General features: G+C 41.2%; 1 protein-coding gene across 1 annotated transcript in view; it reads right to left on the reverse strand.

The window, feature by feature from the left end:
- COL6A1 (collagen type VI alpha 1 chain) overlaps positions 1 to 24,746 on the reverse strand; it is a 45,879-nt gene extending 21,133 nt beyond the window's left edge. Inside the window, exons 1-19 of the mRNA XM_066575735.1 lie at positions 24,456 to 24,746; positions 16,141 to 16,270; positions 13,656 to 13,856; positions 13,305 to 13,464; positions 13,064 to 13,186; positions 11,145 to 11,165; positions 11,023 to 11,043; positions 10,886 to 10,930; positions 10,755 to 10,808; positions 7,311 to 7,355; positions 7,181 to 7,207; positions 6,507 to 6,533; positions 5,548 to 5,592; positions 4,867 to 4,920; positions 3,702 to 3,764; positions 2,984 to 3,046; positions 1,432 to 1,485; positions 1,293 to 1,328; positions 624 to 686 (exon numbers count right to left, since the gene is read on the reverse strand). Coding sequence (XP_066431832.1) covers positions 624 to 686; positions 1,293 to 1,328; positions 1,432 to 1,485; positions 2,984 to 3,046; positions 3,702 to 3,764; positions 4,867 to 4,920; positions 5,548 to 5,592; positions 6,507 to 6,533; positions 7,181 to 7,207; positions 7,311 to 7,355; positions 10,755 to 10,808; positions 10,886 to 10,930; positions 11,023 to 11,043; positions 11,145 to 11,165; positions 13,064 to 13,186; positions 13,305 to 13,464; positions 13,656 to 13,856; positions 16,141 to 16,270; positions 24,456 to 24,648 — 1,425 coding nt within the window. The 5' untranslated portion in view covers positions 24,649 to 24,746. The remainder of the gene's footprint in view (positions 1 to 623; positions 687 to 1,292; positions 1,329 to 1,431; positions 1,486 to 2,983; positions 3,047 to 3,701; positions 3,765 to 4,866; positions 4,921 to 5,547; positions 5,593 to 6,506; positions 6,534 to 7,180; positions 7,208 to 7,310; positions 7,356 to 10,754; positions 10,809 to 10,885; positions 10,931 to 11,022; positions 11,044 to 11,144; positions 11,166 to 13,063; positions 13,187 to 13,304; positions 13,465 to 13,655; positions 13,857 to 16,140; positions 16,271 to 24,455) is intronic.
- Between the last annotated feature and the right edge of the window lie 2,637 nt (positions 24,747 to 27,383).

Raw genomic sequence — 27,383 nt, forward strand, 5'->3', positions numbered from 1 at the left:
TTGTACTATTGACTTACTAAGGCTATGTTCACGCTAGTGTTTTTTATTTCTGTCTAGCTGTTGCGTTGTGGGTGCAGCTAAACAGAAATGAAAAATGGAAGCCAACAGCCTTCCATTTGCTTCTGTTTTTCATTGACAGCTATGTTAAAAAATCCGTTTTGGTTCAGTTTTTTAACTAGAAACAAAAACTCAGCAGTCTGCGCGTTTGCTTCAGTTTTAAAAACGGAATGGCAACGGAAAATTGACAAACGTATTGAAATTGAAGGTCCTCAGTTTCCATGCATGTCTATGGGCACACAAACTGACGCGTTTTCTTTCCATTTAGCTGCTCCCTTGATGGAACAGCTTGACGGGAACGTTTCTTATGTAGCCCCCCTAAAACCTCAAGTTTCCTCTTCCACCTCATGGCTGATTGAAACATCCAGCACTTCTTTAATAAACCTGCCATTTTTCGACTCCTCTTAGACACGCCCCTTCTTCGAGGCACAAAAATTGTCAGGGTAAGTATAAAGTATATAAAAGCCATAACACATTCGGCACATATCCATGTACTCCATAGTTTCGGCAAAGTTTGTGACAAGTTTCTGTTGTATATTGATCAAAAAGTCTTCCCTTATATATACCTTATCTCCTCTGGCTCCTCGTGCACCAGATACCCCAGGAGGACCACGCTCTCCTGGACCTCCCTAAAAATCAAGACAGCAAAAATAGTATGAATTATTATGCAACAATTATCATGCAAGAGAATCTTATAAAAGGCTCATAATAAAATATTAAAAGGGTTTTCCAGGATCATACTACTGATGGCCTATCCCCAGGATAGCTCATCAATAGCAGATTGGCACCATGGCCGATCAGCTGTTTTTCTGGGCTTCTGTGCTATTGCTAGGGGTTTTGTGCGCTGGAAGTAACACAACTCTGTACATTGTGCCATCGCCTAGAATGGAACTGCAAGCTCAGTCCCATTGACAGTGCTTGCAGTACCATTCCAGGCCACTGCTCAATGTACTGAGCTGTGCTAGTTATGGCACACATCAACTCCTACACTAACACAGCTGTTCTGGCAAACAGCCGATCAGCAGAGCTCTAGGTGCAAATTCATGGAATTTTAGGGTAAAGCCACGGCGTACCCCATATGTTACAGGTTTCTTCAGGATTTTTTCTGCAGATTTCATTCTTTATAATGCAAAGAATGAAAAACCTTTAAAAATATGCATCTTACACATGAACATAATCAAACAAATACTGTATGTGAGCTTTTCAATAATACCTTATAGATTTGTTTTACTTACCCGTTCACCTGCAGGCCCATCTGGTCCAGCATCACCCTTTAAAGATCAAATGAAAGTTAACTATCTATAGATCGAGTAAGAATTTATTTATTTTTTTAAATTTCGAAAATTATGATTGCAAGTCCTTTTGGTTACTTACCTCATCACCAGATTCGCCTTTCTCGCCAGGTGCGCCGTTTGTTCCAGGATCTCCCTGTAACATAAGTAATCAATATACTATAATCCAAAAGAGTAGGTAATGACCTTACTATAGATAGGTAATCAAGACAATACATTGTGGCTGTAAACCCAGGATGATAACATTTTCAGTATGTTTTAGGTTTATTTCATAATTTTAGTTTAGCTACATGAATATGTTTTCACTTTACAAATAGGATCACATATTTAAAATTAGTAAAGTTTTCACCCCAAATAGTTATGGCATAACAAAATTTAGCTTTAGGGTGCATTCAGACGACCGTATATCGGCTGGGTTTTCACGCCCAGACGATATACAGTGTCTCTCTCTGCAGGGGGAGGAGGCTGTTAGAGCCGGGTGCAGTGCTCTGAGCTCCCGCCCCCTCTCTGCCTCCTCTCCACCCCCTTTCCGCCACTCTGCACTATTTGCAAGGAGAGGAGGTGGGAGGGGGTGGGGCCAAGTTCCGGGAATTAGCTCTGCCCCCGTCCCGCCTCTCCTCATTAAAAATAGTGCGGGGGGGGGGGGTGGAGAGGAGGCAGAGAGGGGGCGGGAGCTCAGAGCACTGCTCCCGGCCCTTCCAGCCTCCTCCCCCTGCAGAGAGAGACGCCGTATATCGGCCGCGTGAAAACCCAGCCGATATACGGTCGTTTGAATGCAGCCTTATACTGTAGCAGTCAATAGTTTCAACCAGCATGGATTTGCCATAGGAAACCATAAATGTATCAGAATTGGACAATATGGATGTGTTCATCTAAGGAACTACCATAAGTGTCTATCATTAAAGGTTTCACATTGTCTAAATGGATACATTTTGCATTAAAAGTAGTCATTAAATCTTGATAAAATGCATGAATTTCTCATGGGCTTAATGCCAGGAATTTATTATTAGGCACATATAAAATATCTATTTGTCATGTGAGGTACAATGCTTTACTATATGGTGCGTTTAAGGGAATAACGAGACAAAATAATTGCAAATCAATTGCCTACAAAATACTCTTGAAAACATCACATGAATTACAGATGGCATCATATTTTTATTAATGGAAAACTTAGAAAATGCTTTAAAAACTTTCTAATATATAGGTCATGCCCCCTTTCTCAATAAGCCATGCCCCTTTTCTGTGATGCCACGTTCCCTCTTGCTGAGCAAGGTAAAGTGCTGTATCCTTTTTGTAGAATTTCCTTCATAAATTCTAAAATGTAATGTAATATTATGTGCCAGATTTTGGCACATTTATGATAAGGTATAGGGGCAATCCCATTGGTAAATAATTTTTTATCCAATGATTTTATGCACCATTATCACAATTCTGCAGGCGTCACTTCAGCTACTTCTGGTGTATACAGTATTACAAATCTTTTCTAAAGCATTTTTTTTTCAAAAATGGGCCCCATAAAAAAGATATTTTGTCATGCACAAGTCCCCGAGCCTTAGCTCATTGCATACTTCATATTTACCCTTTTTTCAATGTCCCAGCCCAACACTAAAAAGGGTCTTTCAAAATGTTACCTTATCTCCTATGTTACCAGCATTACCAGGTTTTCCCGCTGCACCAGCTCGTCCAGGTTCACCCTAGAAGGATAAATGAGATATTATGTGATTTGTGAATGCGACTTTTTATCCCTCCCTAGATCAAGTGGGACAGTCCCAGATAACAAGGGCTGTCTAGGGAGGTTGGTTATATCCCACTTTGTACATTGTACTGGCTCAGTGTAGAACTTGGTTTTCAGTGGGGACCAAGTGGCGCCGTGAAGAGAGGTGGGGCAGCTGCTAGCAGTCTACAGTAAGTGACTTTCGTCTCCTCCTCCCTCTCTTTCCTATGCTGGTTCTTTATTGGCTGGCAGTTTATTATGTCATGGGTTGTCAGCCAATGAAAGGCAGGAACATATGTAATATGGGATTGGTGGGTATTGCTTAAGGACAGGCACAGTGTGTGTGAGGCAATAAGGAGGCATTACCACTGTGAGTGGGGCACTAATAAGGCTCCATTACTCTGTGCAGACAGCATATTAATATGGGGCAGAAAGAAGGCACTATGAATGCATGTGGGGCGCAACAGAGACTGGATAGGATTGGGCATATATGGACAGGTACTGGGCAGGCTTAGGATTGTGGCTTACTGGGAAAAAAATGCTATGTGCTCTGCATCAGTTGTGCCCCTATCCAGTATTTGGAAATTGGGAAGTATGAACATGTCTTTCTTTCATGGAAGAAGAAACAGACTTACCTTTCCTCCTTTTGGTCCATAAGAGCCAGGATCTCCTTTGGGCCCAGGAGGTCCAAAGTCTCCCTATGATGACAATGCATATATATTATTTTAAAGGTAAATACGACCACATTGGATTTAATAGGCTGCAGTGACCTTTGCACCCACAGTAATTACTATTCATATATCTCCATTTATTAAATAAAAAATATGGTATCATGGAGTATTTGCAATCAAAAATCAACCAAATCCACCAAGTCAGGTGACTAGGAGGCTTATATTTATTAAAGGGGTTAGGTAAAAACCTTAGATGAACAGAAATGCTGTAATCTTTTTATTATTATTCTCAAACCACAAGGCACAAACTAAACTTATACATCAATTGTCTAAGAACATTTGTACTGAGTGCCAAATATAAACCTAAAAACTCCTTAAGATTTAAGGCGACTGCTATGAACTCAAAAATGATGTGTAACTCAGTGATTATAGGGGGTGCTTACCTATTATCTGTTTCTCTTATGTCTTGCTATTTGGCCACTTTTTAGCTCATCACCAGTAATCTGTGCCTACAGGGTGTCTGAGCTAGTCTGAGACACACCCCCTGACTCAGTATTGGTTCAGGTTACTGCTCTCTCTCCCGCCCCCTGCCTATTTTGATTGGCTACTGTCTATAAATGTAAGTCTTCTGGCTGACCATCGCATAAGAATTATATGTGAACCATCATTTGTGACTATTGATTGCTAAAATGTGATGTCAGATTGATTTTTTTTGGCTATGGACGACTAAAAATAAAGTACAAGCGTATAGCATGATTGCCTGAAATTGGCCAATTGTTTGCCACTTTGTACAAACCAACTCTTTTTTCTTTAGTGTGGCTTGTTGCTGCTGGGATCAGAGAATGATCCCATGAATGATGGATCAGCTGAATTCTGGACAATCAAAATCCTATGTGCAGCTTATCACAGATTCACCAGCAAATCAGTGAAGAGAGACCCGATTTCTATTACAGGAAGGGCAAAATGACTTTAAAGTGCAGATTTCTAAACCATAGTACAAGTAAGAACAAGAAGTCAATGAGGTAATAGCATTACAATAACTAAGGACAATGAGCCTCAGTAAGGGAAACCTGGAGGGTCGCTTTACGCCTAGAATGATGCAAAACAGATTCCATATTTTAGGACTTACCTCAAAACCAGGTGATCCTTTGCAACCAGGGAATCCATGCTCTCCATCATCTCCCTATTAGAAATAATGAAATAACAAATATATCACAAAAGCCTTTTTTTTGCCAAAAATTTCTGTAAAGGTCTTTTGGCTTTACTCAAAAAAAAACTAAGACCAAGAGATGATTTACTATGAAAAATAATGTGCTCCAATATATCCAGAATAATTTTGGCTGTAGGAGGCATTAGCTAGAAATAGTTGTTTTCCCAAGGTCACTATTACTAATCCATCTTGCTCTGTCTACTCAAGCACACTATCTGTGAACATGTTGCACCCATTGTAAAGTTATTGATGGAAGCAGTAATAAAACATTTCCTTGTGCAGTACAGATTTAGCAGTCATTAGGATGACTGACACATCGTGATAACTCGCTTTACAGCATTGCAGTAAAGCTATCATAATGCATTAAATGTCAAGTTAACATTTGCTGCATCTGTAGATCTCTTATTAATGATTTATGCAATTTGTAAGATTCATTACAGTAAAAAGGATTTGTCTTGGTAAGAAAACCCCTTTAATAGTTTTACCTGCTTTATCTGTTAAGTACTGTATTTTCAAGGTTAGGTATTCACATAAAGGACTCTGTATTGGTGCTTTGAATATAATGCTGATTTCTAAATATATGAAGTCATTGCTACTCACCTTTTGTCCATCAATTCCATCGGTTCCTCTTTTGCCTTTTTCACCCTGTAAAATAAAAGACATATTTATAAGCACACATAGATTTAAGCACAGAACAGAAAGCACAGGTGGATTGAGAAAAATCCTTAAAGGGGTTGTCTGGTTTAAAAAAACCCTTTCAGGGATATCTGAGTTAATATAGTTGATTTCTTATTCAAGGCCTCCATCAAATTTTAAGAATGGTAAGCACCTAGAAGGAGCATCTCTATTGCTGAAGGACCAAGCCTGTCCATGCATTAAATGGGTAGCCCATTGATATCAATGGGGCCTATGTAATTCCTTATTTCCCCTGTGGCGGCACTGTTGAGCAACTGAATACTTGCTGATTGCTGGGATTTTTAGTTGCAGGACAACTAGGGATTAGCTTATGATTGGGGAATTCAAAAAAAAAAGATTTTTCAAAGTAGACCCCTCCTTTAAGAGTTATTAGATATAGGTTGTGCAATGAATAAAAGTAAGACTAGGTAAAAGGGGGGCTTATTTGACACGAAGTCAGTATTGTTAATTACAGGTAAGTTATTTTTATCACAGCTAGACACTAAAATAGGTATTTCTTATTGTAGACTGAACATATGGTTCTAGAATTGATGATGAAGATATAGAAGAATTAACGAAGGTCCACAAACCCTAAATATTGGAGATTAATGGGCAGTGTCTCTGTGTTGGGCGCAGTCATATGCTACGTATACTTCATAAAGAGGTAATATGTGTCACCATAAATGGAACAGCTTCATCACTCCCAGTAAGTAGCATGAATAAGAGGCTGATGTCATTGCTGTTTATAGATATCATAATAATTATGGTTTATGTGGATTGAGAATACACAGATCCAGTTATGGGAGGATATAATGAAAAGTCTGTTTCAGATATTTAATAGGAAGTTCTTAAACTAGACTGTCGTAAAACTGCAAAATACTTACTTTTGCCCCCTTTGCTCCTCTTCCACCCTGCAATACAAAATCAGAGAGTTGTAGCAATATAGTTTATAATGAAAATTACAGTAGGTCACTGATTTGGTCTCCACAGTCCTTCTTTTACAACTACCAATGATTCTCAATAAACCAAGGGTGCATGTACCTTAGACACAGCCCATGGAGTTGCTTTGGGACCATTAGAGATAGAAGCCCATTTCAGGTTGGTTTCATCCCCACTTTAATATATGGCAAGAGCTTGCATAGGATTGCAGGCTCATACTGGCCCAGAAGTGAACAGATGGGTCCCCCGATGGGCTCCGAGCCATGAGTGGGCCCCCCAGTCCCTCAACCCCACATAAGCGGTATAGTATCTGCAGTATATACAGATAGGTATCCAGTCTATACATCCATATAATAAAATGGCTAGATTATCTATTTATATAGATGTATAGACTGCTTGAAATGATATCTAGGTGCATCAGGAGTCCGCCCGCTTTCACCGCCTTTGTTAACTATACAGTGGACGCTAGGATGAATTTTTCTGGTGGGCCCTTTGCACCCCAGTCCAACACTGCTGGGGTGTTATCTCCACAGGTATTGGAGTTTTAGCAAACAAGGAAGTGGAAACTATACTTCAGTCATGATAAAAGTATGGACCCCTGAAGAATTTTTCTACTTACCTTTTCTCCTTTGGAACCTAGGTCACCCTATTGTGGAAAACAAGAGAAGACAATTTAGGATCAAGAAGATCATTGTGAACATCAGGCAGCTGAGTGATAATAGGTAACATGCTAATTTAATTTAACTTGCCTTCATTCCCTGATATCCTACAGGTCCAATGTCACCAGGAGGACCCTGCAAAATTTAGACATTATTAGAAATGAACACATGGAAAACTAAGACAATGTGCCAAAAATGTATACAAATTATAATGAAAAATGAATAACTGGTAAGTCGATTTCCAGAAGTGGAGTTTATATATGGCATTTAGGCTTCAAGTATCTAAGAACTTAATCTAATATTTGAGGCATTGCTGTAAATAACCATCTGTGGGCATTAAAAATTGCTGTAAATAAATAACCATCTGTGGGCAAATGCTCCTGTATCACTAAGGTCATGTGATCATCCAGTACCAATAAACTGAAATATAACTCGATAATATGGTAGTATGAGCATAATTTAAATATTTTTTTTTGGACAATTTTGTGTTTCCAACTGCAGTAAAAAACTCACTAATGCTTGCAGAACCCAGGAACTGAAAAGTATGATGAGCGTTTTACAAGATAGAAAGTTTATAAGAAGTGGAAAGCACTTTCCTGTAAACCTCTGACAGACCGCCAAGATGAAAACCTCATGGAATAAGTGAGGAGCAGGATATAATGTCACAGTGCTTCCATGACATGAATGTACAGGCAAGTATGAGCAAACCCTAGTGTTATAGGTAAGTTAGTCATTTAGGTCTAATAGGTTTAGCGGAGTAGTTGAGTGTGGTTTCCACCTGCACATGCCTTATGTTAATATGAAGGCTACCTACAACTGTGGAAGAAATTATCTGGTGAGTCAACTCATATGCAAAAGGAAAAAGTTGGCAAAACCATCTTAGGAAAATGTTGATTCATTTATAAGAACTACGTAAACCAAAATTGTTGTTGATTTTCAATTTTTTGCATGTTTCATAGTGGATTGCTGTATTTGGGAATACATTTCCGTGTCTTCAGCTTTTAACATGGGAGGCTATCTGGAGATAGGTCCATCCACATTCATGAATTCTAAATGTTTCAATAAATCCAACAGTGCCTGAAAATTAAGACTGGTTCATCCAGCTAGTGAGGAAAATGTTAAAAACCATGTGTATAGCCTTGTTTAGACACAACGATTATTGCTGACAAGATGTCTTTTGAGCGATAATCGTTATGTGCATTTACAGGGCAAGGTGATCGCAAAAACATTTAGTGATCACCTTGCACTCCGAGTGGGGTATGCAGAAGACAAGCGGGGCCATTTGTCTTCTGTCTTTAACTGTTCTCTGCTTGGAGCGCTCAGCTGGTATACAGCTGAGCGCTCCGAGTGGGGTATGCAGAACACAGTTGGACCGCTGTGTTCTTCATACTCCGGCTATTCACGGAGCACTCAGCTGGTATACAGCTGTGCGCTCCATGCAGAGTATGAAGAACACAGCTGGACCGCTGTCTTCTTTATACCCAGCCTGTGGTCAGGGAGCGGGATAGAGCTGAAACAATAGTTTTAGCTGTATCCTGCTGTGAACTCCTGATGAGGCGGATTGTTCTATTTCAGCATGCTAAAAGCGAACGATCAGCAATTCGTTAACGAAAACTGCAGGATGTCAGTGCATTTAGACCCAACGATTATCGCTCAAAAGACGGCTTTTGAGCAAACTTTGAGCGATAATCGTTGGGTCTAAAAGGGACTTTTCACAGTTTTCTTATCTTGTTCCTGAAACATCATTTTTGCACTAATTGTGTAATATTTTCTCTAAAAAGTGAAATATCTTTGTATATAGTTTTGTTTACAGATACATCCTTAGCAAAGCTAAGTTCTCAGAAAATTGTACAGTAAGCTAAGGTTACTGCACTTTGCCAATGTAGAACCCTTACAATAGTCGTACCAAAATGAACTTTTATCACCTATCCATAGGATAGGTGTCAAAAGTCTGATCAGTGGGGGTCTCAACACTGAGACCTACACCAATCCTGAGAAGGGGATGACATGTCGCTATCTCCTCACTGCGGGTTTACTGCACCCCCACAGTAGTCGCATATGCGTGGAGTTGCTTCTTTTACTTTCAATGGGACTGCTGCAGATAGCCAACCACAAAAACTCAGCTATTTCCATCAGCCCCACTGACATGAATGGAGCAGTGGCCATGCATGTGCACTAGAGATGAGCGAGCATGCTCGGATACAGCAGTTACTTGAGCGAGCATCGCTCTTCTCGAGTAACTGCTTACTGGTCCAAGCGTGCTTGGTGGGGCGGCAGGGGTGAGCTAACAGGGTGCCCACCCCCACCCCCCTCTGCAGTCAGAGCTGAGGACACTACAGCTGTTTGTTTATGCAAAACAGCTATATTGTGCTATTAGCGGCCGGGACGGTGTCCCGCTCCGCTTGCATATTCTATAGTAGCTATTTAGCTACTATAAAGTATGCAACGATGATCGTTTGAGCAACTTTTGAGCGATCATCTATCAGTGTAAATGGGGCTTACTCTCACAGAATTATTTAGCAAAAATAATGCCATAAATAACTGAAGAAATCTGATATTCTCAACTATTTATAGGTGCGCTACGCTATATAGGCTGCTCTTTACAAGTTCTCTGCTACTTTACCTTTTTAATGTTTTGTTAGTATTTATTGTAATATTTATTGTTAAAGTTTAATAATGATTAAATTAGGGATGTTTCACATCTGTGTTGGGGATTCCACTTTCCTGCTCTGTTTAGGGAGTAGGAAAGGGGAATTTCCGCGGTTGAACAGTCCCGTCTCTGGACGGAACTGAACAGCACTGGACAGACCCCATTCACCATAATAGGGTCCGCCTGCTTTCCGGCCAGCTACCTGGCTCTTGGATGGAAGAAAAAGCACTGCGGGCAGCGCTTTTTCATGCAGTATTTTCAGGCGGATCTGCGACAGAATCTCCAGCCAGAGGTTCCAACGCAGAAGCGAAGCCGGCCTAAAATGTCCACCTTTTAACAGTGTTGTTTTTAGATCCCAAATTATATACTGATCAAAGCTGATATTCACCCTAATATAAATGCTATTCGCTGCCTCCACCTACGCTGTAAATGCGGCAGAATTTCCATAGTGGAATAATTTGCTGCGGAAATGCTGCAGCTTTTACAGCACCGGCCATGTGGAGTTCATTTAAAAAGTCTTCGAATGGAGTGAATAATTTCTGCACCAATGTGACGCATTTTTCAAAAATAATGCAGATTCTAAATCTGCAGCTTGCCTATTTATGATGAAGATTTCAACTCTTGAAATGCAAGGGTTAAAACTTACCGCTGATTTGCAAAAAAAAAGTGGCAAAATCCACACCTGAACCTCAACGTATTTGCTGGTGGTTTTCCACAGTGGGATGCCCGCAGCAGATACCCCAGGTGTAAAGCTACAGGTAATATTTAGATGTTTTGTTCATGGTGTTAAATTGTATATATTTCATACTGTACATTCTAGAAGTTTGTGTGAATCTTGAATTTACAAGTTTGGTTCATTGCGGCCACAGAAAATGTTTACTTACAGGGTCTCCTGGCGTTCCGCGATCTCCTGGAAGTCCAGTCTTACCCGCTTCTCCCTATGGGGACAAGAAAATTGTTAGAGAGGGTTTATTAAGTTTTGGAATTATTTTACTTACTTTGTAACACCCCTCACCTCATAACCAGGGGGACCAGCAGGACCTTGATGTCCACGGGAAGGCTAAGGAAAAGCAAGAACATATTAGTGTTTATAGAATTACCTGTTTTGCTAATATCCATGTATCTATTATTCACACCATTGACACTCCTTACCTGACACTCATAGGAGCAGCACTGCAACATTAAGGGAGGAGAAAGGACAAGTTATTAGTGATGTAATACAGTAGTAATGATAATGAATTATGCAGGTATAACAAGATATTTGGAATACTCACCCCGTGTTCCCCATTAGCTTTCTGAAACAAAAAAGAAAGAAGTTATGAGCCTGAGACCGCTGTAACAGCCCTCTGTTCATGGAATTACATCATATGACAATACAGTCTGTGAAGACATGTTTACCAATTTTGACAGAATTGATTTTACATATTAGCAAACACTATTAAGCGGACCTAAACTTTCAGATCACTTTTCAGAATAAGCTGCCATGTATGTGTACATGAGGAATAACACTACTTCTGACTATTAGGGGACTGCGTTTTAGAAGTTTCCCCTTTGAAGGCTCTATCTCTAACTCTCAGTTTTCCCTGAGCTGGTGGGAGTAGATTAGCTGTTATGTCTTCTATATACTGCACACAGAGAAGAGGAGATCCTGCTCTGCTTTTACCATTTCTCTGCAGCATACTCTTAGAAGCAACAGCAGCGTGGAAGACATTATAGAGAAGTGCTAAGCAGTGTAGATGTGATTCAATTCGCTGTGAGACAATAAAATACTCACTATTAGCTACAGCAGCTTGTATGTGTTTTTCTGTGCTTCCCTCTGCTTTACTCCTCCCTCCATTAACTCTCCATAGATTTCTATAGGCAGCATGTAATCTGATCTGTCAGTGAACTGTTAGTTCATCTTGTCTATCAAGATGAATTTTATGAGTTTTCCAGTGTTAACAGTTTAGGAGTGAGGAGTGGAATAAAGGAGCTTGATAAGTGGAGAAGGAGGAATATTTCATTGATTGTCAAGTTTCTGATATTTACTTATACTATTGATTTATGCAAAGTTTCTTGACAGCTCAGTGACTATTTAACTATATACATTGTATCAAAAGACCTATTTACTATACTACTATATGTCTGCAGATTCTTGATAATAAACTATAGATATGTCTTCTCATTTCAATGTTATGGTGAGATGCAGAACTATTCAACTATCTTAAAAAAAATTGAAATAATTGTAATAAGCAGCCCTTCACTTTTTTATTAGCAACAAAGCATGCCTAGAACAGTCTTCCAATGGGTCCCCCCCCCCTGTCCTTTTGCGTATGTGCCCATTAATTCTGCTGTAAAGCATCTCTAAATGCTATTTATGGCAGCAAGGACAAGATGGCTGCTCCATAGTCATACTCAGACAATAGGAAAAAAATTCTACAATCAGAAAATAAAAGATAAGACAAAAAATATGTTTCACTATCTGGTTTTAATTAGTGACAAAATTTGTAGTACATAGTATATTATCCTTAGTCATGTATCAGCAGTATGATTCAATTCAAAGGAGTTGTTAACTACCGATGACCTATCCTAAGGATAAATAATCAATTGTAGATTGGCAGGGGTCCATTATCCAAGCCCTGTGATGATCAGGTGCTCGCTGGGACGGTGTTCTCATGCACTGAGATGATTTCTGCAGGAAGCAGACAACTCCGTTCAAACTTCAGTGGCCAGGCTTGGTATTGCAGGTATTAAAATGAATTGGAATTTTGCCTGCAATACCATCAATATTTACAACTGGACAACCCCTCTAAGTACTTACTAAAGTGTATTTCTCATGAAGTAAATGCCACACCAGTCATGAGACAGTACAAACTAACGTAGTCCCTGAAGATGTTCAAGCTTAAAGGACATCCACTGTGACAAAGGCTCTGTTCGCACATGCATTAAAGTGATTGTACTACAATTGACATTTATCACAGGACATGTGAAAAATGTCTGATTGCTAGTGAAGTCTCCGCTACGAGTCCCACCAGATTGCTAGAACGGGTTCCTAGCCCTCCACTCCTCTTTACTGAATATCAACAGTGAAAAGGCATTTTGATGAAGCAGCATTCACATATGCTCCCTGATGCTCCATCCAATATCTATGGGACTGACAGAAACAGCCGAGTACAGCAGTTCTAGAAACGTACATATTTTTGTAATTACTTACAATGGTCTCAATAATGGTATCAATTGTGTTTTCTAACTCCTGCTCAGACAAGCCAGCAGCACTAGTGGCTGTGAAGTTCTTCCTGTAGCTTGGATCAGAGGCTATAACACTGAGACGTGGCTCCTGCATATAAGAAAAAAGAAAATTAGATTCAGATTGAGTCTTTCTCAGTTGCACATTATGGAAATCTAGAAGCATCTATTTATGTAGTAACTAGGTTGAAGCTCCATCTCTATCTTACCAGGTGGTTTGGTGAGATTGCAACTGAGAAGACTTTAATTCCAAGATGTCTGGCTTCATTTGCAGCATCTTCCAGTCCACCACATGGCTCCTTGTAGCCTTCCAAGGGATGACCATCTGTCACCACAACTAGATATTTGTTCTCCCTCTGGTGGGATCCTCTGTAGGGTTAAGCCAAGTCGCATGGTGATGGACAGATCAACATTAAGATAGACATACAGAAGATAGATAGATAGATAGATAGATAGATAGATAGATAGATAGATAGATAGATAGATAGATATGAGATAGATAGATGCAAATACTATAGATAATGTAGAATGCTAGCGATAAAATATGCTATTATACAAACCCAATCAAGATCTCTTCGATGCCTCTTTTGATAGCACAGTCAGTGTGAGTACCTTTGCCAATGTACTCAACTTTATCAACATTAGCCTTCAAGGCATCACGTTCTTTGGGAAGATTGACCAAATGGCTAATTAGGATGACTTCATCACTGTAGTGCAGAGCTCCTGCATTCCATACAAGGTTGCGATCACAGCGATAATACCTAAAATAAGAGAGATACTTAGGGCTAAAAGTCAACACAGCTTAGAAGAAAATAATTACTTGAATTTCTGCATTGATTGCTAATTACATGTGGGCTGATTGTTATCTAATACTCCTATTACACAAGCCGATTCTTGTTTGAACGAATGCACGAGTGAGTGACATCACCGCTAACTTGTGCACAATCATTTGCGCTCATGTAACATGTTTAGACAGGCAGATTATCGTTGAGAATCGTTTACTTCTCGTTTAGTGATTCCGCCATCCAATAGGTGGAGCCGCAGGGGTATTGTTCCATCTTCCTTATTTGCATATTACCCAGAGGAACATGCATGGCCTTATAAGTCTCCTCACTCAACTTCTCGCTGCTCTCCCTAAGGAGAGCTGTTACCCCTCCTGACCCACATTCAATGTGAAACACTGACTTGGGAGTGTTTAAATGTAACAAGACGTAAACGAGCCAATAGTGAATTTTATGCTGGCTGAAACTGAGCGACAATCGAAAAGTGCGCGATGACTTGTGTTTAGATGTAACGATTAGAGAGCATTATAACAAATTCAATATAATCAGTACATTTAAATGGGCTTTGAGATACAATGATAACAAACACAATCTAATAAAACTAATGGGCCATTTACATGGGACAACTATCGCTCAAAATTAGTTCAAACGAATGAATTTGAGTGATAATCATACAATGTAAATGCAAAAAGAAGTTCTCACTTTTCGTTCACAGATTGTTAAACTGACTTTGTCAGTTTAAGAACCATTGCTGGATCGTCAGCGTGTCGTTCAGTGTAAGCATAGAAGGTGACATACTGAGCGAGAAGCCGACGAGAAGTCCACGATCCAGCGGCAAATCTTTCTGTGTAAATGCTCTGCACAAGCGCTGAAGACCTTAGCGATGATGCCAGCGCTCGAGCTGACAGCCCGTATAAAAAGGCCATTAGGACACACAAACAGTTCTGCTGTTGATGTCTTTTATTGAGCACACTGACTAAACAATCATAGTGCAGAGATAGAAAGTTAAGATACTTTTACACAGGCCAACTATCAGCTGAAAGATCACTCAAATGAGTGATTTTGACCAATAGTTGTCCCGTGTAAAAGCAGGACTTGACAGTGTACTAAGTGATCTACTACTGAGACCCCACTGATCAGCTGTAATCTGTAGAGAAATTTCACAATAATGCTGGTTTCACATGGGCGATAAAATTGGGCGATATTTATGCGTTGCGAAATGCACAACTATGAACACCATTCATTTGAAGCAATGGGAGAACTCTGTGATCCTCCATGACAGCCATGGCAGGGGAATTCCTTCATCCCCCACGGGGAATCCCTTCAGTGCTGTCACAGAGGATCGCAGAGTTCTCCTGTTGCTTTCATTGGGGCCAGCAATTGGATGAAGGGATTTCCCATAATAATGCAAGGCTGTTTTAACATGAAAATGCCTCGCATCAACGGGGCTTTCACATGGTGAAAAGTGCAATATCGCCCTCACCCATGTGAAACTAGCCTAAGTGTTCACTTTTTCTGCAGCATCACCAGTGGCATAGATATAGGGATCACAGTGGTCACATTTGTGACCAGGCCCCTGAGCCAGGGGAATCCACAGACTCCTATTGCCACAGTAGCAGGACTACCACTGTTTTCTGCTCCAGCCGACCTCTACTTATAAATATTGGACCTCTAGGCCACCACAAACCATGCACTTTCTAACTAACTGGGGAAAATGTACTAACATCGTCATTTTCAACGCTGGTCTTATTAGAATTTCTCCCAGCACATACCGGTACCGTCAGTCCGACCTGGCATACATTTCTGGTATAATTTATGCCAGTTTATTAGGTAAATTATATGTAAATCTGTTTCTTCAAGTTGAACATGTGGATAGAACAGGATCGGGTGAATATGGAGGGTGAGGCAAGGGTGTAATGCCATTTTTTGTCAAAAATTAACTCAGCCCTAGTGCTTTCAGCAGTGAGAGAGGAAACAAAATTGCACCGCTGTACATTGTTCGTATGACTAAACCATCATAAAAAAGGTGAATAAGTGAAAAACTTGTTGAAAAAAAATCACTGGAGCCGAACACAACCTTCCCCAACATCGGCTGGCGTACCGCTTCAGAAGGGATCTGCAGACACCCATCTAGCAACAGAAGCCTGTACTAGTAATACCCCAACGACCCGAAGAAGTGTCCTGTTTCTTTTGGGTACCGCTTTGTATGTGCATTTTCTTTTAGTGTAGTATACAAATAATTACATGAAGAAGTAGATGTTACCTTGCGTTGAGTTTATCTATAAACATTTTTGTAAACTCTTTTACTTGAGTCACAAGAGTCTTGAATGGTTTCACACGAAGAGCAACACTCTCTGATGTGTCCAGCACAAAGAAGATATCCACAGGACAATCTGAAAATGAGTCAAATGACATGCAAACATTAAAATAACCATATTATATAGCTTAATATACTAGATCTTGCATCAGACATATAGTTAGTTAAGAATGACTCTACCATTCCATAAATTGGTCACACTACAAGTAACAAACTATGTTACTATGTATGTTACTATGAGAAAGCATAAGTACCTTGAAGAAAAGTGAACCAATGTATGGAAAACACACCCATTGCCAAAAAATCAAGCACTTAGAAGTAGTTGTCAGAAATAAATGAAACTTTCTCTGTGTGATTGTGATGTTGATACAAGTGATTACAATATCAGAGCAAAAGGAGAATTTATTGCAGAAAACTGAAACCTTGAAGGGAAACTCTAGTACCCTGTTGTACCGCCTCTAGCTTGGATTCAACATGTGATATGGGCAGGCATGGAGATTCTAGTACCCTGTTGTACTAGCTCTAGCTTGAAAACAAGATGTGATACGGGCGGGCATGGAGGCATATAGTTTCCATATGGTATTCTGTGGCATATCGGTCCACTTTTGCCATAACTGAGCCTCGAGATCATGGAAACTCGTAGACTGTCAGAGTTGGTGTTCCAGATGGTCCCATATATGTTCCATCTGGAAACAGGGCAGATCACAGAAGTATGACAATGTTGTGAAGGTATTCCTGTAACACCCTTGTTGTGTGCGGACCAGCATTATCCTGCTGGAAAATGCCTCTTGGAAGCCGCCATGAGAGAAACACATGCGACTGCAGGATGTCCTGAACATATCGCTAAGCTGCCATTGTCCCTCATACCCTTACTAGGAGTGGCTGACGTTCCCCAAACCATCACACCAGCAGTTAGGGCAGTGTGGTCTCCACAGTAAAGGCAGGATTGAGGTGCTCAACTCTAGGTCTCTGGGCACAAACAAGGCCATTATCAGTGCCTAAACTAAACCTAGATTCATTGCTAAAGACAACTTTGTAGCAGTCTAGTTTTGTCGCTAACTACACCGCTGCAAATCGACACAACAGTGGGTGGATGTCAAAGGCAGTACATGTAATGGGTGTGGTGAGACCAAATGTCCTTCATCCAAGCACCTGGAAATGGTTCTTACAGACACCGGGGTCTGTAATAATGGTACCATCTGTCCCTGGATGGCAGATAAAGAAACAGTTGGACCTGTTCGTGCTTGTCAGACCATCAGATGATCCTCTTTACTGGTGGTCTGTCGAGGGCATCCTGAGCCCAGTCATGTTGTGTGCATTCCTTCATGTATCCACTGGTCCCAATACTTCTTAATAGTCTGGTCAGAACAGTTAAGGTGGCGGACAATTCACTGATATGACCATCCAGCTTTTCAGATGCCAATAATGCACCCCTCTCAAACTCTGTTAATCAGGCGAAATCTCTTTGATCGTAGAGGCGCCTAGTGTTTAACAAACTCTACACAAGCACAAAAAAGTCCATTACACACACATAGCCTCTGAGAACCTTTTTATAGGCCATAAGTGGAACCACTTTTAGGGCCTAAGGTGTCAAGACCATTCATCTAATCATGCCACAACTGTAATCATTTGCATATCAGCCTGAGATGTAACCATTTATGGTAAAAAAAAAATACTAGCTAATTAAGAATGGCCATTGGGTCGTTAAGATGGTTTCTACAAAAGCATTTTACTATGAATGCTTACTGGATAAAAATGGATGAGCACTACACCACTAGAACTCAATGGATGGCTACTGTGTCATCAGGGACGGGTACTGAACCACTGGAAAATCTGACCAGTAACAATCAATGGGTCACCAGTAATTAAAAATAAACTCCCAGATCTCTATGCATGAGCTTTACTCAAACTAGTGGATCACCAGGTATTGACGCTGAATCATCATTAATGACCAATGGCTCACCAAGAATTTACATAATAATAATTCTAAAATGCCAGTGTTGTAGGAGAAACTGAGCTCTAAACTACCAGGAATGAACACAAAATATCTACTGTTGGTCACTAGATAAGAACGCTATACACTGGCTTTTGTGCCTTTTCAATGGTATTAAACACGGTTTACTCAACACTACTCAATAGTGTAAGTTCTGGGTTGGGTTGTGGACAAGTGCAGAGTAGATCGGGGACTGGGCTCCTTTTTGGTTGAATTATTTGCAGCACTGAATTAATACACACTGTGACTTTCAAAGGGCAGGGATAAGGTGAATTTCCAGTGTGGCTGTTACTGATTATGAGGTACTGTGGAAGTGTGTGCAAACACACTTGGAGACATCACCAATCTACAAGGAGCGGAGATTGGACAATTTTTTTGAGGCTTTCATTGTTTAAGTGGCTCCACCACATCATGTCCCATTGACTGATCAGTCAATTTTCAGCATTATTTTGTATGCCAAGGTTAAATAAATATATAAATATATATATATGGAATTTTCTTCACATTTGTTAGCTTTTTAGCCCTACAAAGGGACTTAACCATACAAATTCTTAATGAATAGTACAATACACTGCATTAGCACTACATTCCAGTGTATTATGCCTGTACTGCCATCCTATTAAACAGAGGCATAACTTGAAGCTCCTGGGCCTTAATGCAAAACCTGTAACAGGGCCCCCAACTATAATGCTTTATTCATAGTACTGGGCTCCCAATATGAAGAAAAGAGGCCTTATGGGCTCCCTAAGGCTCCTGGGCCCGGGGGCAACCGCATCCCCTATAGTTATGCCAGTGCTATTAAGATTAAAGCAACCGTCCAGTCCACTTTTCTGACTATCTGATGCACACTATGTATTAGTATGCATCTCAAGTCTAAGCCACTAGATGTTGCTTTGATTGGCCAGGGCTGTCCATATGAGCAGTGCTGGCCAGTCAGAGGAGCATGTAGTGTCTTAGGCTACCAATGCATACTAATTCACAGCGTACATCAGGTAGTCAGAGAAACAATTCAGCCATCTTTATTTGCCCAGGAGAGGAGGCTTGCTTTAATAGGAATATTAAGATGACAGGCCTTCACTAGGCCCCTGATTGCCATAACACACACTATGGCACTATGTGATTGCTCAGCAGAGACCAATCCAGTTGTGCATGCAAATCTGCAGCAGGACTCTCAGGCCCAGCCTTGAAATTTTGACACAAATTTTCAGGTCCTCTGCAGAAAAAAAATTAAGTATGTAGAAGTTGTTGCCTTTTTGCTGTAAAACTCATCATGCAATTACAGTAGCTATAAAAGTCCACACACCCCTATTAAAATGCCATGTTTTTGTCATGTTAAAAAATCCAAAAAAATGAATCGTTTCATATTTATTTCTACCTTCAATGTGACCCATTATCTGTACAAATGCATTGAAAAACAAGCTGAAATCATTCAAACATAAAAAAAAAAAAAAAATTAACCAAACTAAAATAATGTGGTTGCAGCTCTCTAATATTTGGGGATGCAGTTGTGTTCTGAAGTAGCCAATCACATTTAACTCAAGTTAAATAGTGGTCAGTACCCAGCGGCCATTATTTACAGTGATTTGAAAAGGATTTTCAAGGATGCATACAATGGAATGCAGTAAAGACAGTCATCAAGAAGTGGACATTACTATGAACTGGATGTCCCTCAAATATTAAGACCAGAAGAAAATTGGGCTGGGAGGCTGCCAAGAGGCCTACAGTAACATTAAAGGAGCTGCAAGAATTCCTGGCAAGTACTGGTTGTGTAGTGCATGTGGCAACCATCTCCCGTATTCTTCATATGTCTGGGCTGTGGGGTAGGCTGGCAAGGCAGAAGCCTTTTCTAACAAACAAAAACATCCAAGCCCAACTATGTTTTGCCAAAACATACATTAAGTCTGCCAAGAGTATGTGGGAGATGGTGCTATGGTTTGATGAGACCAAGGTAGAATTTTTTGGCCATAATTCCAAAGGGTATGTTTGGCGCAAAGACAACACTGCACATCACCAAATGAACTCAATACCCGCAGTGACGATGGTGGAGGCAGCATTACGCTTTGGGGCTGTTTTTCTGCTGCTGGAACTGGGGCTTTAGTCAAGGTGAAGGGAATTATGAACAGTTCCAAATATCAGTCAATTTTAGCACAAAACCTTCAGGCCTCTGCTAAAAAGTTGAAGATAAAGAAGAATTTCACCTTTCGCAAAACAACGACCCAAAGCATATCTCTAAATCAACAAAGGAATGCCTTTGCCAGAAAAAGTTCAAAGTTTTGGAATGGCCCAGCTAAAGCCCAGACCTGAATCCCATTGAAGATGTGTGGGTGACCTGAATAGGGCGCTACACATAAGATGCCCTCGTAATCTGACAGATTTGGAAAGCTTTTTCAAGGAAGAGTCGGCAAAGATTGCCAAGTCAAGATGTGCCATGCTGATAGACACCTTTTATATCCACATCTTAGCCAGCTAGGCAAATGTTTACAGTTGTGGAGTGATTAGATGAACGGTCTTGCCACCTGAGTGCCCTATAAGTGGTGTCCCCTTGGCCTTTAAAAAGGACTCAGAGGCAACTTGTGTGAAGTGTAACTCTTTTTTTTTGCTTGTGTGGAGCTTGTTGACTGCTAGACACCTCTATGATGCAATCAAAGACATTTTGCCCAGTTAGAGTTTGGGAGGTGGCGCATTATTGGAATGTGAGAATCTGGATGGTCGTATCAACAAATTGCTCACCACTTGGGTTGTTCTGGCCACACTGTTAGGAGTTTTTGGCATCAGTGGATTCATGAGGACACGCAAACAACATGACTGGGCTCAGGACACCCTCGACGGACCGCTAGTAAAGAGGATTGTGTGCTCATCCAACAAGCATGGTTAGCTCCAACTGTTTAGTTGTCCGCCGTTCAGAGAGAGGTGGCACCATCGCTACCGGCCCCTCCGTCTGTCAGAACCATTTCAAATCACTTGGCTGAAGGAGAATCCAGGTTTAGTTTGGGTACTAATGATGGCCGTGTCCATGTCTGGAGACCTTAGGTTGAGCGCCTTAATCCAGCCTTTGCTGTGAAGCGGCACATTGCCTTGACTGCTGGTGTGATGGTCTGGGAGGCCATCGTATAAGACAGCCAGTCACTACTAGTAGTGGTACCAGGGACAATGACAGTTCAGCGATATGTTCAGGACATCCTAGAATCATGAAATGGTAGAGTTGGAAGTGACCTCCATGGTTATCGGGTCCAACTCTCTTCTCAATGCAGGATTCACTAAATCATCCAAGACAGATGTATGTCCAGCGTCTGTTTGAGGGTGATCAACATCCTGCAGCCACATGTGTTGCATCTCATGGCAGGGCTTCCTAGAGGCATTTTCCCGCAGGATTATGCTGGCCTGCAAACAGCGAGGGTGTCACAGGAATGCCCCTACAACATTTCCACACTTCCGTGGCTGCCCAGTCACCAGATTTATAACCAATAAAATATGTATAGGACCATCTGGGTCCCAAGTTCGACAGCCTATGCGTTTGCCTGATCTAGAGGCTCAGTTACAGCAAATGTGAGCTGATATTCTGCAGGATACCATATGGAACTTGTATGCCTCCATGTCTGCCCGTATCACATCTTGCATTCAAGCTAGAGGTGGCCCAACATAGTGCTAGAGCCTCCCTTCAATGCATGGGCGTAACTATAGGGGATGCAGGGGATGCCTTACGGGGCCCATAAGGCCTCTCTTCTCCATATAGGGAACCCAGTACTATGAGTAAAGCATTATAGTTGGGGGCCCTGTTACAACTTTTGCATCAGGGCCCAGGAGCTTTAAGGTACGCCTCTGCTTCAAGGGTTCAGTTTTCCACAATAAATTATCTTTTTGCTCTGATATTGTAAGAATACAAATTATTTATAAGTTGGATAGCTATAGTGAGAACAGGGTTAGTAGTCACACATGGGCCATATTGCCTGAGGGGCCCAAAGAGCACACCAGAATTAAAATGGCACATGATAGGCGGGGCCTTCTTGCAGATTTTGAATTGTGCCCCTGGAACTTCAAGTTAAACTGTCTATTTATATTATATAGACATTAGGAAATTGCATTGTACTCCATATAATGACCATTTAATTGTACAAACGAAGGCCGACATGAAACAAAATGGCTACCCATGAAGATCAGTGACTTCAAAGTGGCCAATAAGGATACAGTGCGACAGAAGGCTAATAAGAATCAGCTGTTCACCAGGCCAATGTGCTATTGTAGGGGGCTGCAGTGCTCCCGGAAATGCACAGCTCCATCTGCATTGTTGTGGCCTGGGTTGGTATTGCAGGAAAAGCTCCCACTGAATTTAAAGCTATAATTCTTTCACATACTACAAACTATTCTGCTGACAGATCTCCAGGGCAACTGTAGGAAACGATACTAAGAAATTGCTATATACTCAGTCGCCTAATATATTGCTGTAGGGTTACTTTTGAGTTTAAAGAAGATATGTCTACTCTCCTGACGTATTAGTAAATATTTGTATCCTGCGTGATATAATAATTCTGAAACATATTTTCTTTGAACGCTATACTGTGCTATTCCTCTGTTATTCCTCCTGGAAATGTATAAACATATTGAGAAATTGAGAACTGTATGTTGCCACACCCCTTCCCAATAGGGTGTGTCCTTACACAGCCTGACACGCTCAGCACTGATTGGACAGAGTCAAGCTGTGTAGGAACTTTTCCCTTCCCTCCATTGGTAAGGAGGATGGCACCGCCCAATTGTCAATTTTTTTTATGAAAAGATGCTCCAAAACTGTTATGTTATGGGATTAAGCGTATTTTCTAAATCAGATATGTCAGGAAAGCCGGTTGGTCCTTTCTAGAGCTGATGTATATCACATATTTCTATGGCAGCCAACGATTATTTTGCAATCTGTAGCTTTAGTAATGTCGAATTGGAGGTGACTGCGCAGTGAGACATGCTTTCACGTAAAAGAAAAAAACATCAATTAATGCAAAAAGACGCCAAATGTTCTATGACAGCAACAATACTTCCTGCTGGTGAAATGTAAGGTAACGGATCATTGTAGTTACTTTATTGTATTTACAAATCCAAATAAGTTGACTAGGCTATTGATAGATTAGAGTTAGATTCATAAGAAGTAAAACTTTTTGTCTATAGAGATATATTTTGGTCTAATGTCCGATGCGATACAGATGAGAAGCAGTATGGACTATGTCCCAAATCTAATTTAATCCATACTGTCAACATATAGGCAGAGTTCAATGACTGCCTACATCACTTAAAAGTACATGAAATAATAAAAAAAAAATACATAAAGTACATACAGTAAATGTAAGAACACAAGCGTTCACTTCTACATCTAAAGACCCCATAAGTCATTGGGACCGGCAGACTATCTTATAAGTATGGGGATCTTCTGACTCTCCTAATGGAGAAATAGTAATCAGGGATGTTGAATTTCAACACCCGAGTTTTGTCTTCCCTCTAGAGATAATCCACCATTGAAAACACATGCACATTTAGCCAAGCCCAGTGTGCATGTGTATGGAGGAACTCGGGTGAAATTAGTATCGGACGCTAATGATTGTGTATGGGCACCTTAAAAATTACAGTCAACTATTCCAATGGCTTGATATAGCATGCCGCTCTATCAAATTATCATTATATACAATTATTTATTTCTATATATAGCTAGTATTTGCCCCACTGTATCTTTAGTGGTGACTCCTCCCACTCTTCCAACAAAACTCCGCCCAATCTTATCTTTCGTCTCCAAAGTGCCGCTTTGCATATGCGGGTGGATATATTACCTATGCATGATAGCTATAACTAGGGAATTGTGTGCTGTGACATTATATAAGGTCATCTGTTGCACCAAGTAACCTAGACTCCTGTAAAGTTGTGATAAAAGTAAAAGAAAAGTACATTTGATGGAATTATGTTATAAGACAAAGTTCTAATGCAAATGATATATTACAATGTCATGCAAATCCTCTATTATTAACGAACCGTGCTTTGATTGTTATAGGCAGAGACAAAAGTGGTCTATATAAGAAGCCAGACCCTTCCACGCTGTGAATTCCAGCACACCCTACTAGCCCGTAATGAGTTGGATTCCCCAAAAATGTAACAATTGTTGCTAACAGTCAGGAAAGAACTGTTACTTAGATGCAATGCAAGTGCTAAACCCTTAAATAAAGAGTAGAAGGAGTTTGGATTAAAAAGAATGATTGCAAGCAAATTCAGATGTTCACCAACCATCACATAATGTTACCTTGGTAGGAAAATGTTCTTTCTGGTGGGATGATCATGATCTCGGTACCAGGTCCAATGCCAGGCAAACTCGGAATCTTAATGGGACCCTGGCCTTGTCCCTGCTGCCCTTGTCCCTGCTGGCTCATACCACCTCCCATTAGAAGGTAAAGGTGCAGCAGGGTGAGAGGGAAGTTTCCCCTCAGCATCTTCATGGTACCCCCTTATCCCAGGCAGGAGGGGAGCTGGAAGTTCAGCTAGTGCCTGACAACTTTGCTGAGTGCTGCGCTGCTGGGAATGAGCAGCTCAGGCACAAACTACACAGAGAGGGGCAGTGCTGACATTTACAGGGAGGGGAGAAGCATTGGGAGAGGATGGTCCTTGGAAAAAGGAGGGTCGGTCTGGCAAGTTTTCATTGTGACACTGACAGGGGAATTGTACAATGTATCTCCATGAGGGGGGCTGCTCCTGTGAGAGGGGTGTACAGAACTTTTCGGAGGAATTAGAGAGAAGACGCAGGAGGATTGTAGAACTGTTACCCGGCTGGACTACATTTGGGAGTAGCAAAGTGATAATCATAAGTATAATAACAAGACACATTAATGCAACGGAATTCTATAATTAAATGTATCTACATTATTATTACTATCAGATATATAGACAGGAAGCTTCTGGACTTCACATAAACATCTGTTTGGCTGCAGCTAGAATGGAATTGTGTTTCACCCTTTTTCGTTCCAGTTGTGTTTGCGTGCTTTTCATGTATTTTCATGGACTGCGGTATATGCTGTAACCGTAGCTTTACAAATATACAGCTTAATGAAGAGGATAAACTTTCAGGCCCCCGTCATGAGCGTACGCATGTTTACACATCTGGACGCTGCATATTTGCAGAAGGAACGATGCTTTGTTGCGTTTTTTACTTTACTTTTTGCCGCTGAAAGGCTATTATTTGTACGCAGCAAAGATACATCGATGGAAATGGTTATTAGCCTAAGGAATTCCAGATGTGTTCTTTTTTTCTGCGCAATTACGCAGTGTTGCACGCATCTCCTAGTGTATTTTGCGTGCATTTGCACATCCCCGCTGACTTTTATAGGGACTAGAGATGAGCGAGCATACTCGTTAAGGGACACTATTCGAGCGAGTATTATGCTTTTCGAGTACCTGCCTGCTTGTCAGAAAATATTTGGGTACCAGCGGGGGGCGGGCAGCGGGGAAGAGTGGGTGGGAATAAGGGGGATCTCTCTCTCTCTCTCCCCGCTGCCCCCTGCTCACTCCTGCAACCCACTGCTCACCCCCGCCGGCACCCAAATCTTTTCTGACGAGCAGGAAGGTACTTGAAAAGGACGATACTCGCTCGAGTATTGTCCCTTAACGAGTATGCTCGCTCATCTCTAATAGGGACATTAGGTGCTCAAAGGCGCAGGGAAAAAAAGCATGCTGTATGTTTTTTTTTGCGCAACCAAAATGCACCGGAAAACACGCGCACGTGAACAAACCCAGTGAAATCAATGGGTTCTATTTTCTGTGTATAGCGTCATATATACAAAGACAAATACACTCGTATGAAGGGGGCCTTAGGGTGCGTTCACACATTGCTGATTTTTGCAGATTTGAAGATTTGGGTGCAGATCTGCAGCAGATTTCAATTCCTTCCATTTAATTCAAATTTAACCCTTTTCAATCCACTGTCTGACGTCTGAAGACTTTCTGATTGAAGGCTGTACAGCTCCGATGTCGGAAGACGTCCGGCAGGGTATCTTTGCTGTATATTACTGGCTGCTGTGTTGACGAGGGCCTCTCCAGCATGTCCCATACCGCAGTACTGGCTCTAACCAGCAAATGGCGCCATTGTATAATGGCAGAAAGAGAAAGCCCCCTAGGAAACCTTGAATCCAAAATTGGATTGCAAAGGGTTAAAAAGTGAAACTGCTGCAGATCTGCACCAAAATCCACAACAAACTCTGCAGCAATTCATGTGAACACACCCGTAGGACTCTTTCGCATATGCATTTTGCGGTTGCCCACATGCGCCATTAAATTGCGTATATGAAGAAATGAAGTGATCAAATCCTGAGCTTAATTAGCGTTTTCTCGTCCATTCACACAGCCAGATGTGCCGTATAAGTGAAAAAATACACCACAACCCAGAAATCCATCGCTTGATATAAATTCTCGAAATAACTTCAAATGCCTAAATAGAGGCACCTGTGAGCTTTACCCTGCATTGGACGCTGCAAAACTGTCCCCCCCTCCCTTTTTTTTCAGCTCCTATAGGACTCTATGGGAGCGTCTGGCGTATTCTGACCACAAGATAGAACCAGAACTATTTTTTCCGGCCGCGCATAAAAGCCCCCGCCAAAATCGGCAGTGTACGTGCTATTTTCTTCACCGGTCGGTTGTTTGCAGTGCCAAATCGCCCATGTGAAGGAGTGCATTGGAATCCAGTGCCTCAAATGTTCGCGATATTCATCTGGGCATGAAAACGCGGCCACAAAACCACATAAAAACACTTGTGTGAATAAAGCCGTAGTCCAGAAGGTAACAATCGATAACTGAAATACATGGCTAGTTTTAGGTTAGATGGTGCCCCAGGCTGTGCCTTCTGTCCTGGCCCTATATTGTTATATGGTGAACAAGTAAGAACTTTATATGGTGCAGAAGGACACTGAGTGACAGTAAACTGGGCAATGAGCCACATCTGCACTTACTGTTCTGTAGGTTCACAACCCCAGTGTAGGATAATGAGTGCAATATTCTGGGTGGCCGGGCAACGAGGCACAGAAGCAGCCCCTTCAGTGGGGCGATGTGCCATGTGCTACACAGTTTGCCCACCCCTAAGACCAGCGATGATAACGCATCTGAATGAAGTCAGTGCTTGCGTATTATATTGGTAATAACCACAGTAAACATCATGTTTACACAGGTATGAGAATAATCTGACCAT

This window comes from Eleutherodactylus coqui, chromosome 8 (assembly GCF_035609145.1).
Source record: "Eleutherodactylus coqui strain aEleCoq1 chromosome 8, aEleCoq1.hap1, whole genome shotgun sequence".
In the NCBI taxonomy this organism is placed as follows: domain Eukaryota; kingdom Metazoa; phylum Chordata; class Amphibia; order Anura; family Eleutherodactylidae; genus Eleutherodactylus; species Eleutherodactylus coqui.